General features: G+C 48.8%; 1 protein-coding gene across 1 annotated transcript; it reads left to right on the forward strand.

Moving 5' to 3' along the window:
• The first annotated feature begins 850 nt into the window (after positions 1-850).
• Positions 851-2,596, forward strand: Neurog3 (neurogenin 3). The gene is made up of 2 exons (XM_076916635.1): positions 851-1,003; positions 1,123-2,596. The coding sequence occupies exon 2, from the start codon at positions 1,130-1,132 to the stop codon at positions 1,772-1,774; it is 645 nt and encodes a 214-aa protein (XP_076772750.1). The 5' UTR covers positions 851-1,003; positions 1,123-1,129; the 3' UTR covers positions 1,775-2,596.
• The last annotated feature ends 13,786 nt before the right edge of the window (positions 2,597-16,382 follow it).

Consider the following 16,382-nt stretch of genomic DNA (forward strand, 5'->3'; position numbering starts at 1 on the left):
AAGCCAATGTCTCGGATAAGGACTGTGGCGGGGGTTTACAAGGTCTGGTCTGGGGGTTGGGGGATTGGATCTCAAGGTGTTGTTGGACCTGGACACCGACGAGTGATGGTTTCTGAGTAGAACGGACTTGATCAGGGACCTTCTCTGGTCATTCTGTCCTCTGTCCCAGGATGGAGAGAGTCTGTGAAATATGGTTGCACACACATTTCCTGACCCAACCCGTAGTGGCAGAGAGCTGGATAGCGCTTCGAACTAAATGGGCGCTCCTCCCAGCTGCCAGCCAAGACACTTGACTCCTAGATCTGCTGGTAAATTTAGGCAAGCCGCTTCCCTCTCTGAGCCAAAAGTCCCCATGTGTAATACTTAAAGAAGAGGCCTTCCTTACAGGCACCCCCAAACCTCCTTCATGCTACCAAGAGAAGGTCTGGACAGATGCCAAAGAGAAAGAGGAAAAGCAAGGCTCTCCGCAGCGGCTAGACCCAAGCCAGACGGGACTCTTCTGGCTGGGCGAGGCTCTTTGAGGAACCGAGAGTTACTGGGACGGAGCCTGCGATGGGGGAGGCGTGGAGTGGGGGAACAAACAGAGCACTGCTCCCCTCCCCCCCGACCCCTGCCCTTTGTCCGGAATCCAGCTGTGCTCCGCGGGTGGGGGATAGGGGGAGGAGCGGGCTCGCGTGGCGCAGCCCCTGGGCCCCCGTTGCTGATTGGCCCGTGGCGTAGGCAGCAGCCAGGCAGGCACGCTCCTGGCCGGGGCAGAGCAGATAAAGCGTGCCAGGGGACACACGACTTGCAGCTCAGAAATCCTTCTGGGTCTCACCACCACAGCAGCGGCCGAGGACCCCCTTGGAGCTTCTCTTCAGCTTCCAGACGCAATTTACTCCAGGCGAGGGCGCGCGCCTGCCGCTCAGCAGAACTTCGCAGCCAGCAGAGGAGCTTAGCTATCCACTGCTGCTTGACACTGACGGACACGCTCCTCTTTATTCTTTTGAGCCTGGAGAACTAGGTAACAATTAGGAACCTCTAAAGGGTAGACGAGGGGTGCGGAGCGGGGGGCTGCTCTGGTCCCGCGTGGAGTAACCTCTAAGTCAGAGGCTGCCACACACCCCTTCCATTTTTTCCCAGCCGCAGGATGGCGCCTCATCCCTTGGATGCGCCCACCATCCAAGTGCACCGAGAGACCCAGCAACCTTTCCCCGGAGCCTCGGACCACGAAGTGCTCAGTTCCAATTCCACCCCACCTAGCCCCACTCTCATACCGAGGGACTGCTCCGAAGGAGAAGCGGGTGACTGCCGAGGGACCTCGAGGAAGCTCCGCGCCCGGCGCGGAGGGCGCAACAGGCCCAAGAGCGAGTTGGCACTGAACAAGCAGCGACGAAGCCGGCGCAAGAAGGCCAATGACCGGGAGCGTAATCGTATGCACAACCTTAACTCGGCGCTGGATGCGCTGCGCGGTGTCCTGCCCACCTTCCCGGATGACGCCAAACTTACAAAGATCGAGACCCTGCGCTTCGCCCACAACTACATCTGGGCACTGACTCAGACGCTGCGCATAGCGGACCACAGCTTCTATGGCCTGGAGCCTCCTGTGCCCTGTGCGGAGCTGGGCAGCCCAGGAAGTGGCTCCAACGGTGACTGGGGCTCTATCTACTCCCCAGTTTCCCAAGCTGGTAGCCTGAGCCCCACGGCCTCACTGGAGGAGTTCCCTGGCCTGCAGGTGCCCAGCTCCCCATCCTGTTTGGTCCCGGGCACTCTGGTGTTCTCAGACTTCTTATGAAGAGACCTGTCTGGCTCTGGGTGGCGGGTGCTGGCGGGAAGGGAGGGGGTCAGAGCCGTCTGAAGTGGGAAGTTAGTGGAGGCCTTTAAGCATGTCGCCCCTTCTGGCTTTTACTAGTTGGATCCCTGGCCCACTCACTGGGTTTCACCAGGCTTCTCCCGGTACCCTTGCTGCTGTGCATACACAGCAGACACTGCAGGCTGCTCTCCTCTTCACCCTCCTCGGTGCGGCCACCTCACACTGCCATTTGAGAGTGGTAGCACCACCTACCTACCTACCTAGTCGGAGACTCCCGTACTTCTGGTGACTCCGCCCTCATTCAAATCTCCGACCATCGCTTTTTCCAGGGTGACCTAATCCAGTGTTGCGTCTTACCTCACTGGCTCCTCCATCCAGCACTTGGTCAGTAGACAATATTCATCCTCTTTACTGCCCATTACGTCCAGAGTTTCCGAGCTTCTCCAGTCTGCCTTAATCCACGAAGGTGATCTTCCTCCTTCTTCTGCACTTTTACATTACCCTTCTCCCAGGGGAGACCGGGCTGTGGACCAGAAAGCCCTAGCCTATAGCTAGAGCATCTCGTCAGCTTGTCTCGCGTGTCTGAATTGTGAGCCGCGGGGACGGGTACCTGAAGCACTGTTTGTCTCCCTAAAAAAGGAAAAAAAAGAAATCAGTTTGTAAATGATATAATGCCTTTGGAAATGAATTTTGTTATGGTAAATTATATGCCTCCTGTCCCCATTTTACACATCTGTATTTATTGATGCCATTTCGTGGTGGGAGAGTTTATATTTTGTACATAAGAGTATCAAGGACTGGTGATTGAGATTTTGAGCTAACGAATAAAAGATGAACCGATGAGAATCTTCAGCAAGGTGACTCTATTGTGCGGAGAGAAGGGGAGGAGGGACAAGCACTGCAGGGATGAATTCTACTCACCCCACCCCACCCCGAGTGGAGCAGTGAGGATTTTCTAGGAACCTCTGCTTTGGGTGCTGGGCTGGAGGTGGGGCAGACTGAAGAGAATACGGAGTCTTTTACAAAGTCATTAGTCTGGGGCTCTTGTTTTCTCTATGGGACTTGTCTATTTCCAAGAAAGGCAAATCTCTTAACTGTGGCTAGTGATTTTATAACCTCTACACTCACTCACACACACACACACACACACACACACACACACACACACACACACATGCTTGGATTTAGAACTACACTATCCTCGGGAGAAGACATTATAATAGGAGTCCCTAGAAACACCACCCCCAGGGATCCTTCCCCTAAGGTATTTAGACACCCAGCAAGACTCTACCCCTATGTCACATTTTGCTGACCAGGCTCTAGAAAACCATCTTTTCGAACAGTTTAGCTGAGAAGGTAGAGGGTCTAGCTGGGATCTCTACACCCCTAGAAACCTATGCTCTGGACTGAAAGTGTATCTGCTCACAAAGTAGCCTGGCTTTGCAGCCCAGTGAGTGAGCTCTCTAGCTCTCTGGGAGGCCAGAGACTGGCTCACTGTAGCACTGGAAGCTAGTTGTCCAGAAGGAGCTAGGAGAGAAATATGGCATGGACCTGATTGTCCCAGAGAAGCTATGCTGAGCTATTAGAGAACTTTGAAGCAGCTTGTCTCTTGGGGCCAAGATAATGAAAAGCAGATCCCCAGGGACCAACCCAAAGGAGGAAGAAAGAGAAGCCAACCCATTAAGGTCGGTTGCTGCCAGTGAGTGATCTGTGTGCAGGTTGCCTCTGTGCTGGAGCTTACAGGTGGCAGTTTCTCAGGCTCTGATGCTAATGCCTCCGGTATCTTTCTCTTCCATACCCTCCCCCCTCAATCTGAACATTTTTTTCTATTCCCAAGTCCCTAAAGGAAGCTCAGGGGAGCTGTCTTCCTTATCAAAGATAAAGGTTGCGGGGGCGGGAAGGGGACACTGCAAACAAACACATGAACAGAGCGTTGTTTAGGTTGGTAGCCTTAATCTGGGAGGGGGAGATTAATGGGTTATTGGAAACCTCAATGACAGCCAACTTTCCACCTGGGGCACTGCCCCGGGGCAGGTGTCAACAGCTCCGCGCTGTACACAGATTAAGCTAGCTATGTGTTGGGTACTGGGGGGAGGGGAATAGGCAAATCTTTGAATAGCAGGAATGTTTCCGTTCTGGACTTCTGGGACAGTAGCCTGCAAAAAGACAAAATCACTCAAGACCAAAGTAACATTGTTGCGCCTTGAGAAGGAGCCACAGGTGGAGGGTGAGACAGCTACCTGGGCTTGGACTGCAGAAGGCTTGCCCAAGGATGTCCTTGGGAGGGGGAACTCAACATATGGAGAATTGCTGAAGCAGAAAGATTACTTTTTTCTGTACCAGACTGTGGAAAGTAGCATTTCTCTAGGGTGGGTGGGAGCTCCTTTGGCACAAGTGACTTGTCTGAAACAATCTGGACAATGGAGGAGCCTGAGGCACATCCACTGTCCACTCTTTCAGATTTCCCAAGCGTGCACTAAGGGAAGTGGGCGTACACACACACACACACACACACACACACACACACACACACACACTCGTCCTCTGTCCCATGGATGTACACATGTACAATTTAAAGCCCGCCCCCCCACCCCCACCTCCCCACCCCCACCTCCCCACCCCCCCCACCCCCCCCCCCACCCCCGGCTCAGCTGTTAACTAGAGTTGGGAGTGGATTTGACTCCAGAACCTTCTGAACTGTTCTCCAAGTCTGGAGGGGTGGATGAAAGTTTTGGGTTTGATTTGAGTGCCTGCTAAATTTACGGTTCCATGCTTTGGGTAGCTGCATCAGCCATAGGCAAATCAAACTATGGCCACAACACTCCCCTGCCTCTCTCCGCTCTGGACAGCTGATGTTTTGCAGCCTTTAAAGTTCAGTGTATCTGCTGGGAGCTCCTCTGGCTTGGCCTTTGGTTAGTCCTGTGATCTGGGGTCACCATCAGTACCCAGCTCCTAGAATCCCTGATAAGATTCCAAGTCCTGTCAGGAAAAGCCCTTGGATAGAGTGAAGCTTCCTCCTCCTCTCTAGTTTTTTTGTCAGAGTCCACGCCTAGCTCCCAGAAGAACTGCACATGAATCTTGGGCTCAACCCCCACCCCAACCCCTTCAGCACACTCAAACAGGTAGATTTATGATGCCCTGCCCCCATCCCACCCCTCCCCCTGCCCACCCCCAGCTGGCCTTGGTGGGAGGACAAAGCAACCCAGAGCTGTTGGAATGCTAATGTCTGGGAGCCAGGCCACTGGGCTGGCACAAAAGCAGGCAGGGCTGAGAGGACCCTACCCTTTTGGGCTGCATTGCTGTGTGACCTTGGACAAGTCGCCAAGCCTCAGCTAAATCTAACCGGAAGTTAGAGACAGTTTCTAAAGACTAGTGAATGGGTACTCACCAGATTTCCGGTAATGAAATTACAACTCCCAGTACCCCACCTACACTTCTACCAGAAATGGTGTAAAGGAAAAACAAACAAACAAACAAACAAACAAACAAACAAACCACCCTTAAGTCCCTAGGACAGCCTGGGGTAGGGTAGTTTACAGAATAAATACCAAACAAATCTAATTACATTTATGTGATTTTTCTCTTTTGAGTTCCCCCTCCCCACTGTACCCCAACTTCAAAATTTTGGCAAACAAATGCTCAAGGAAAAGGCAGGAGCCAGCATTTGTTGACCGCCTACTCCATCTTTAAGGAGTCAGATGCAAGGATGGACTGTAGATGCACTGAGGCTAGGCACCCATCTCAGGTGCCCTCCTAATGTCAATGTGCAGTGTAAGATGAATGCCCTTACTCGTGGGAACATGGACCCCAGCAGGCCCATTGCCATGTGGTTACTATGAAAGGAACCAGACCTGGGATCCTGACTCTAGTGACTTGGTGTTCTTTACTCTTTGCCCTTAGATAGAAGAGGAACAGGAGTTTGGGAGCAAGCAGTTGTGCATCTTTGGGTCCAGCTATTTCACCAGGGTTCTAGTAAGACCTGGAGGCTCCCTTGTGTGTTGCTCCACCTGACTTCTAGAGCTCCTGGCCCACTTCCAGGTCCTGATCATTATCGCTGCTTCCGAGATGCCTGGTCCAACGTTGAATCATCACTGCATAGCTAATTTTCTTCCTTAACTCCTGAAGCCTCAACCGTGGCCCTGACCATGGTGCTGAAACAGCCACAGTGTCCTAGCACTAAAGATGCTCCAGGACATTTCCTGTTCTCAGTACAGAAAACTGTCTGTCTATGGCCTTCGATCCATGTTTCCAAGATGGATTCCTAAGGATGTAGGACTACCAAGTTTCCATAAGTGGGTAAGTATGGGCCTTTACACCGCTGCCTGGCTGGGTAAACCTAGCAATCTCCCCCCATCTCTCTCTCTTTCTCTTCTCTCAAAACTCCCAAAATTGGAAGCTAGAACTGAATGACATGCTCAGAAAATTCCAACAGCACCTAAGAAGTCTGGCGAAAAACAATGTTGCAAGTTTGGTGTAGGAAAACCCTAGACAGTAGACATTATTTGCAAACTTTTCCCTCAATGTTTGCTTTATCTTTGAGTTACAATGAAGCTTGAAGGATTCCAAGGACCAGAGTAAAAGGAAGTCTTCCAAATGCAGACATAGAATGCCAGGGAGGTGGCTTGCAACTGCTTTAGACACAGATACATGAGTTCAAATCCTGATGCTGCTACTAATTTGTGGTTTTGCATTAAGCCCCCCCCCCCCCTTATCTTCTTAAAGTTGATTTTCCTCATTCATAGAGTGGAGACGATGACTGATAGCCACATAACTGGGCTTCTGGGCATGCCTGGTGGGCAGCTCTGCTGTGCCATCGTTCAGGGACTCCTTCTGTCTTTATCTTCCATCAGTTCCTAGGTGCTGACCACCAAAAGACTAGGCTGCATCATCATAGGTGCTGACAGTAGGAAGAGAAATAAAGTACAGACCAGGCTCACCCACAGCCTTCAAGTTTCAACTCTGGAGCATTGCAGAACACTTACTGCATCCCACTAGGAGAACATGACAAAGTCTGACCTTGCTGAATGGGAGATGGTACTTGCTTGAAGACTTGGAGAGCTGATTCTGGATTGAGGTCAGGACTGAGTTGGATGACATTTGTTATTTCTCACTGGATTTAGTATGCTAGACTGTGCACACTTGTGACTAGAGAGCTAACACAACAATCTGTTTTAAAATGCACAATGAACATTATTACTAACCTAGGATAGTTAAAATTCTGTACCCTTTGATCAACATCTTCCTCTCTCCTTCCTCAATATATATGACTGCTTATGGGTGTTTTGCCTGCATGTGTACATGAGTACCATGTGCAAGTCTGGGATCCATATAGTTAAGAAGAGGATGGACTCCAGAATGAAATGGACTTACAGACAGTTGTGAGCCACCCTGGCGGTGCTGGGAATTGAACTTGGGTCTTCTGGAAGAGCAGCCAATGCTCTTAACTGCAGAGTCATCTTGCCAGCCCTCTCATTCTCCTCCCACAGTGCCTTGCCTTCACATCCAGAAATACTGACCTTACGGAGTTTCCCTTGGCCACACAAAGACATACATTCTGTGCTTTTCCCCTAGTGTTTTCTGTGTGCCCAAATCCTGTTTCCTTTCCTATCCTTTAAGTCTCCAGTATGGAAACCTTATCCATATTGTTTTCTCCCCTTGCTTCATACTTCCAGAAGATACTGTGAGTGAATATCCACTAATATGTACAAACATGGGACAGTGTGATCTAGGTATACACTATAGAGGCAATAAAGCTAATTAACCCTCACTTCATCAACTTATCTTTTTTTCTATTACATTTACTTATCTGGGTGTGTAGGTAAGTACACACAAGCATGCTATCTCATGGAAACTAATTTCCAATCAAACTGAAGCTTTGCATCCTTTGATCAAAAGCTTCCCATGCTCCCTTCTCCCTCCTTTTCCTCTGGTCCCTACCTCTCCATTCTTTGTGTGTGTGTGTGTGTGTGTGTGTGTGTGTGTGTGTGTGTGTGTGTGTGTGTTTTGAGATGGAATATTTTAGTTACACAGATGAGCAAGGCCACACATTTTTTTCTGTTCCTGGCCTATTTCACTCAGTGTCACATTCTTCTGTACCATCTCTGTTGCTTTATAGTATTCCGCTGTGCGCCACATTCTTCTGTATTCATTCATCAGTTGGTGAACATCTGATTTCAGATCTCAGATATCATAAATAGTGGATGTGCAGGCACCTTCTCCTCTATATACCAATTCTAATTCCAGAAGTGGCTTCCTAGATCTGTTTGTTTAGAAATGTCTAGCTCAGCCAGGCAGTGGTGGCACACACCTTTAATCCCAGCACTTGGGAGGCAGAGGCAGGTGGATTTCTGAGTTAAAAGCCAGCCTGGTGTACAGAGTGAGTTCCAGGACAGCCAGGGCTATACAGAGAAACTCTGTCTCAAAAATAATAAATGTCTAGCTCTCACCCACTGGCTAACACATAAATACCAGTGAAATGTATATTGAATAAAAAAGAGAAGTTGATTCATGTATAGACCCAAGGCCTGTGCAGACTCATATTTTCTTATGGACCAGAATAACCAATGGCTTAGTTAGGGTTTCCATTGCTATGAAGAGACACCATGACCAAGGCAACTCGTATAAAGGGCAGCATTTAACTGGGGCTGGTTTACAGTTTTAGAGGTTTAGTCCAGTATCGTCATGACAGGAAGCATGGTGGCATGCAGGCAGACATGGTGCTGGAGAAGGAGCCAAGAGTTCTATGTCTTGATCTCAAGGCAGCCAGGAGGGAACTGACTTTCAGAAAGCCCATCCCTCACAGTGACACACTTCCTTCAACAAGGCCACACCTCCTAATAGTGCTACTTCCTGGACCAAGCATATTCTACTCCCTGGCCTCCATAGGCTTGTTCAAATACATGAGTCTATGGGGGTCATACCTAATAGTCCAACTTCAAAAACCTATAGTCTATCACAGTCTCAACAAAGTTCAAAGTCTCTTCTGAGATTCAAGCAACCTCTTAACTGTAATCCTCTATAAGATCAAAATCAAAAAAGCAGATCACATACTTCCAATATATTACAGGATATCCATCACCATTTCAAAACATCCTAGTGAAGAAATACTGGACCATAACAAGACCAAAACCCAGCTAGTCAAACTCCAGACTCTGCATCTCCATGTCTGACGCCCAACTCCTGTCATTTGTTGACTGCAATACACTTCTTTCTCCTGGGCTGGTTTCACTCCCTGTTAGCAAATTTCCTCCGCAGGTGTCCCATGACTCTGGCATCTCTAACATCTTGGGTTCCCCAAGGCATCTTCAGCTTTACAGCTTCTTGTTCCAAAATCTGGGATCCACACATGATCTTTTGTGCTCCTCCACAGGGCTTGGGTTACATGTCCAGCTCTGCCCTCTGTAGCACCCTAGGCTCTAGTCGACTCCACTCCACTGCTGCTGCTGTTCTTGAGGTTATCCCATGGTACTGGCATCTCCAAAATGCTGGGGTCTTCCACTACAACTAGGCTTCACCAATATCATCTCATAGGCTTTCTTCATGGTGCCAAGCCTCAAATTCTTTGCATGACCCCTTCAGTCCTGGGCTGTCAACTGCAAATGTAGCTTCACCTTCACCAATGGCCTTCCATGGCCTCTCACAGTGCCGAGCCTCAGCTGCTCTCCATGACTCTCTTCATGCCTTCAAAACCAGTACCACCTGGGTGACTCTCACACATAACCAAGTCCAGCTGCACCACAAGTTACAACCTTGGCTATCTCTGCAACACAATTTCTTTGTGCTCTCAGAGTACACCTCCCAGAAGATGTCACCTCTGTGATGCTGGTCTCTTCTTTAATCACTGCTAATTTCTTAGCTCCAGTGAACCAGCATCGATTGTTCCAGTAGTCCCTTCTATTTTTGACTCTAAGCCAGAGCCGTACGGCTGAAGCTGAGGAGTTCTGATGCTTGCTGGGGCTGGAACACGGCCCCTTTGTTCTAGCACATCATCACCAGCTTCCTGTTTTCCAATTCCTTCGCTGCCTAAGCTTGGATGTCCTGGAACTCACTCTGTAAACTGACCTTGAATTCAGAGATCTGCATGCCTCTGTCTCCCGAGTTCTGGGATTGAGTAAGGTAAGTACCACCACCCCTGAACCTGAGCACCCTCAGCACCGTATCTTCCATATTCCACTCTTATGAAGAACAACATTTAACTGGGGCTGGCTTACTGTTTTAGCGGTTTTAGTCCAGCATCATCATGGCAGGAGACATGGCAGCATGCAGGTAGGCACGGCGCCGGAGGAGCTGAGAGTTCTGCATCTTGTTCTGAAGGCAACCAGGAGAAATCTGTCTTCAGCTTGGAGAAAGGTCTCAAACCCCACCCCCACAATGACACACCTCCTCTAACAAGGCCACACCCACTCCAACAAGGCCACACCTCCTAATAGTGCCCCTCCCTGAGCCAAGCATACTCAAGCCACAACTACCAATATTGACAGTTTGTGGGCTGATGTTAGAAGGTACCTCATGTAACTCAGTAAAACTCCGTTCTCACAATAGCCACGCCATTTCTGAGCTCAACAGCCCCAATGCCAGTGAGCACATAGCTGATTCCTCCTGAGAGGAATCATTTCAGTGAGCCAATGGGAAGAGACAGGGCCCGGCAACTATCTCATCTCTGATACTTCATAATCCTATCAGTTGACAAGTCACTTCACTACTCAAAGCCTCGGTTTCTCAAGCTGTAAATGCCGGGATAATGGGGCAAAAAGGTTCGTTAGTGGTTTGGGGGTTGAAGTGGGCTAAGAGATCGCCACACAACAGATCTAGCCAAGAGGTTTATTAGGGAAATGGGGAGAGTGGAAGGCTGTCTAGGAGTGAGAAAGAGAGAGAGAGAGAGAGAGAGAGAGAGAGAGAGAGAGAGAGCACAGAGAGACAGACAGAAGACAAGGAGACAGAGAAAATGAACAAGACCCAGAGAGCAATCTGGAGTGACCGGGACCTTTGTGGACTTGCTCCCCACCTGGTGACAGAAGGTGATGATGTAAGACAAGTCGCTGAAAGGCAGGCTGATGGAGCTGGCCTGATTTACAGCAGTAAAGATGGAGAAAAACGCAGCTGTTCCTGGAGTTGAAGGACAATGGTGATAAGAGGTCAGCTGTGTTCACACACTTCCTGTCATGCCCGAGACCTGAGGAGAGTCCATTAGGATACCTCCCTTGCCTTGTCTTATTCCTATAGACTAGCAGAGAAAGCTCGGGCTGGGAACAACTTCCCACTTGAGTCAGGAGACAGTGGTGTGGCTTGTGAAGCACTCTCACCAGTCACCCTGGAGATGCGTGGAGGGCTTGCCATCGTAATACTATTACCGGCAAAGCCACCTGTGTACTAGGTATCTCTTACAGCATAACAGATTACACAACACAGCATCTGAAAGCAAGTGACAGTACTCCTGTGGGTCCTCTGTGGGTCAGGAATCTATGTGTGGCTTAGCTGGGTTCCTCTGCCTCAAGGCATCTCATGAGGCTGTAGTTAAGGTCATCATGCAGGCTTGCTCTGACCCAATAACCTGACTGGAGGGGAAGCCGTGTCTTCATGCACCCACATGGCTGTGGCCAACATTCAGTTCCTCTCAGGCTACTAAGAGGAATGCTTCAGATCCTCTCTGACTTTGGGATGGAGGACTACCTCTGGTTCTCGTCACATAGCTTTGGACACATTGGGCAGCTCAAAACATGGCAACTGGTTTTCATGTATGTATGTATGTATGTATGTATGTATGTATGTATGTCTTTTTGAGCTAAGGTCTTACAATGCAGTCCTCGCTGGCCTAGAACTCACTATGTAGACCAGACTGACTTCAAACTCACAGAGATCCACTGCCTCTGCCTCCGCCTCCGCCTCTGCCTCTCCTGTGCTGGGATCAAAAGTGTAAGCCAGTGCACCTTGTCCTGCAAATAGCTTTACTTAGTGAAAATATGGAAAGGGTGTGGGGCACCCAAGACAGAGGTTTTAGGCTTTTTGTAACCAAGTTTAAAGGTTGATAACCCTGGCAGGTAATCAATAATCAGGAGGCTGAGGCAGGAAGGGTGACAGTTCCAAGCGAGTCAGAGGTAAAAATTACAGACACACAGACACACACACAGACACAGGTGACAATCCACATGAGACAATCCATCACCTTTTCAACATCCAGTTCACTAGGAGGAAATTCATGATGTCATGTCCACCGCCCAGGGTTAGGGATTACAACAAAGGAATGTGAACCTGGAGGCAGAGGTCCCTGGGACAATCATAGAGCTCTGTATCACATTCGAGGTAACCTAAATCTTGGGTTCCTGGAGACCAGAAAAATGACTCAGCAGGGGAGAGAACTGCTGTGTAGGCTTCCCAACCTGACTTCCCCGACACCCTCACATATTACTTAATTTTCTGTGGCTATGATAAAGACCATGACCAGAAGCAACCGGAAACAGTTTGCCTGGTTTACATTTCCCATAACAATCTGTCATTGAAGGAAGCCAGGGTAGGAACTCAAGGCAAGAAGAGAAGCAAGAGCCATGGCAGAACACTGCTTACTGGCTTGCTCCCCGTTGCCAGCCCAGCCTACTTTCTTATATAGGCCAGGACCACCTGCCCAAGAATGGCTCCACATCCTGCATCAACCGTTAACCAAGGAAACTTGCCTATGGACCAATGTTATGGAGGAAGAATTTCTCAATTAAGATCCCCTCTTCCCAGATGCATCTAGCTTTGTGTCAAGTTAATGGAAACCAACCAGGGTATCACATAGAGATGAAAGGGTAGTATTGGCTTTCTCACAGTCTCCTCTAACCTTCCCACATGTACTATTGCACACATAAACCTGTACACACATGCGCATGTACACACACACACACACACACACACACACACACACACACAGAGCCTCTTTGGGACAAACAACTAGAGCTTGCACAAAGGAAACCCAGGTATTTTCTTTGACTCCCCAGGCTGGAGCAGGTGTCTCCTTGTCCCCAGTGCACTAGGCTAACTTCTACAGAAGGCCCAAAACACCCTTCCTGCCTCACTGAATGTTCATCTGAACCACCCCTACACACACACACACACACACACACACACACACACACACACACCCCTGCACTGATCACGGACATCCATCCATTCACTGCTTTCACAGGCCTCCCTGCCCCCCACTCCTGAAGCAGAGATTTAGGACGTCTGGGGCCTGGACACAACACCCACTGATGAAAATTTACTGCCTCTGGAGAACCAGGGCCTGACTTGGGGTCTTGAATGCATCTTTTTCCCCTTTGCCTTTGCTTTATTAGGTTAGTCGTTGCTTGAATTGGTTGCCATGGTTTGGGCAAACCCATAGTGACTCTACAATGCAGCCTGAGAGACTTGGACCCCATTTATCATCCTCAGTGTTTGGGAGGCCCGGAGCCTCCTTTGCCTGCCCCAGGGCCTGGACACCACTCTTCTGCCTGCTCCCCCCACTCCCGGGCCCCTTTTGAATGAGGAATGAACAGGTGGCGACTTGGGAGAAGAGAGGAGACCCACACAGGTGGAATGAGAGAATGAGAAGAACACTGTGAAGTCACACACACACACACACACACACACACACATTGCAGGAGTCTAAACACAGACCAAACACATAGGCAGCCCTGCTGGATGTTTTCTTTCTAGGGAGTAGAAGACAAAAACATACAAGGAGTTTGAAACTTCTCTTAGAAATATGGGGACCTGTGTCCCGGAAGATCAAGGTGTTACCACATATTCTGTATACTCCGGGAATAGTCTGAGCAGCATATGGTAGTACCACAATGAGTCGTGGCAGATGAGACATGGGCCAGTGTGGAAATGGAGACACAGAGAGGTTTGGTAACACATTCACAATGACCCAGGGCTGGCCAGATAGGATAAGGGCCAGAGCCCATCAGATTTATGCTGGAAAATGTCTAGAAAAAAGAACTTTGTGAATTCTCTTATACCCATTGCTCAGATTCAGAAATTATCACCTCAGAGCCCATCACAATGGACACATGTCCCTACCCACTCCATTCAACACTCCTCCGTGGGTTACACTGAAGCAACACAGGAGCCATACAGTTCCAATAGTATATTCTTCACTGCTGTCCCCCCACCTTTTTTTTGACTTAGTGTGAATCTCGTAATACAGTATAGTAGTTGATAGTCTCAGCTGTGAAGACAATAAGCAGGTCAATCAGGGATGAAATGGACCAGTGTTGGCCTCTTGCAGCTTCATCGTCAGAATCAAATGGCACACGGACAGCATCCAACACAAGCCAGCACCTGCGCAGAGACACAAGGCTTCTGCGACTTCCATTCCGGGGGCCACTCCGCCAACCCCAGATGCTGTTGTCCTGGCAAGAGGTCAGCCTTATAGGCATTTCCCTATTTTAAAAAATAGTGTGTGTGTGTGTGCACACATACATGTGTTTATGTATGTAACTCTGTGGATAAGTATGTGTGCATGTGTGTGCATGTATGTATCTGTGTGTGTCTGTTTGACTGTGGCATATGAGTGCAGGTGCCTACAGCGACCAGAATAAGGTCCTGGATCCCCTAGTGCTGGAATTACAGGCAACTGTGAGCTATCCAGTGTAGATGCCGGCACCCAAACTCAGATCCTCTGAAGAGCAGAAAGAGGTTTTAATGGCAGAGCTGTTTCTCCAGCCCTGGAAGGTCAGCTCTTGGCTTTATGTCCAGGTGACCTGGTGTAGGTCCCTGGAATGGCAGCAAGTGTCCACTTGCTACTCCATCTGACAGTATGTTCTCAGCAGCAAGCTTAGCTCCAAGTGCTGACATCCCCCAGCCTCAACTCTCACAACCATCTTAGCTCTGCCTCACAAATCTCCCAATGGCCTTATTCAGGTCTGCCTTCTCCTCCTTTTGCACCTTGGGTTTTGCAGCCTCTCCACTTGATCCCACTTATGAGTACGATTCTCTGGGTGAGCTCCACTCCATTCTTGAGCTTGTGCTCAGCCATTCAGAGAGATGCCAGGACACTGTGACCCGCCCCCCACCCCCACCCCATGGCTCCTGGTTGACTGACAGACCAGGAAGAAGACTGCTCCTGGGTAGAATATTGAGCCGCTGAGTTTTCCTGGCAGAGGCAGGCAAACATTCTACAACATGAGGATGCACAGGCAGGAGCTCTGTGCAGGTTGCAGCTCAGGGAAGGTGGATATCCTGTCTAGGTCCCTTGTACATGTGAGGCCTGATCTCGGTAGCTGGCCTGTTCCTCGGGGTTTTTGTTTGTCCCAGGAGCCTGGAAGCAGAGTTAAAAAGAGTTCTGACTAAGGGGCATAGTTTAGAATGGTTCTGGCTGAAGGGCATAGTCTTCCTCCAAAATGCACATTTTTTAAAAAAAAAATTTTTTAATGGCAACTCATTGTTATTGGTATAAATTACATCTTACTCATTGTTGCTGGGGCGTGCTATATATGGCTCACATTACTGAGGTATACAGTATCTGACTTGTTACTGCTACATACTGTATTTGAGTCATTGTTACTGGTTTAAACTGTATCTGGCTCACTGTTACTGGAGTATATTGTATCTGACTCACTGTTACTGGAGTATATTGTGTTTGACTCACTATTACTGGTGTATACCATATTTGAGGCAGTCCTAGTGCTTTCTGTGTATTAGACTATGAGTAAGAATTATCTTTTCTATTTTTTTCTTTCTTTCTTTTTTTCTTTTCTTTTTTTTCTTTTTTTCTTTCTTTCTTTTTTGTTTTGTTTTGTTTTGTTTTTCGAGACAGGGTTTCTCTGTGTAGCCCTGGCTGTTCTGGAACTCACTCTGTAGACCAGGCTGGCCTCTAACTCAGAAATCCACCTGCCTCTGCCTCCCAAGTGCTGGGATTAAAGGCCTGCGCCACCATGCCTGGCTAAGAATTATCTTTTCTAATCTGCAAATGAAGCAGAGGCAGGGAATAGCTAAGTAGCACGCTCCTAGCTGCCCAGTGAGAGGTGGCCTTGAACGAAGAGCACAGAGACGAATTCTCATGTGTTCTCATGTATATCACTGAGACTCTTCTTGCTAAAAGCAGTGGGTGAGGAGAGGAAGGGAGAGGCTGGAGGACATAGGAGTCTAAGGAAGGTTGCCCTGTGGCCACTAACTTACTCAAAGTCAACCTCGATGCATCTCTTTGCAGCCCATCCCTCAACTTGAAGAAACAGCCCAGGCATCTGTCACCCCTCAGATACATTAGTATCTATTTTCAGATTATAACTCTTTTTGGAGACTCTATCTTATATAGCCCAGACTAACCTCCTAACACATCATGTAGTTGAGGATGACCTTGAATTTCTGATTCTCCCACCCCTACCTCCTGATGCTGGGATAACAGGCATACACCACCACACCTGGTTTTATGTGATGCTGGAGATAGAATCTAGGGCTTTACAGTTGCTAGGTAATCTGTCACCTGAGCTTTTAATTCCCCATAAGGACGTAAAAAAGTAACCACAAACACCAATCCATTTTCATTTCTAACAAACAATTTGGCAATAACTCTCTTCTTATCCCCACCATATGCCACCTTAGGCTGACTGGTCATCCTCATTTTTCTGGG

This window comes from Arvicanthis niloticus, chromosome 20 (genome assembly GCF_011762505.2).
Source record: "Arvicanthis niloticus isolate mArvNil1 chromosome 20, mArvNil1.pat.X, whole genome shotgun sequence".
Classification (NCBI taxonomy): Eukaryota; Metazoa; Chordata; class Mammalia; order Rodentia; family Muridae; genus Arvicanthis; species Arvicanthis niloticus.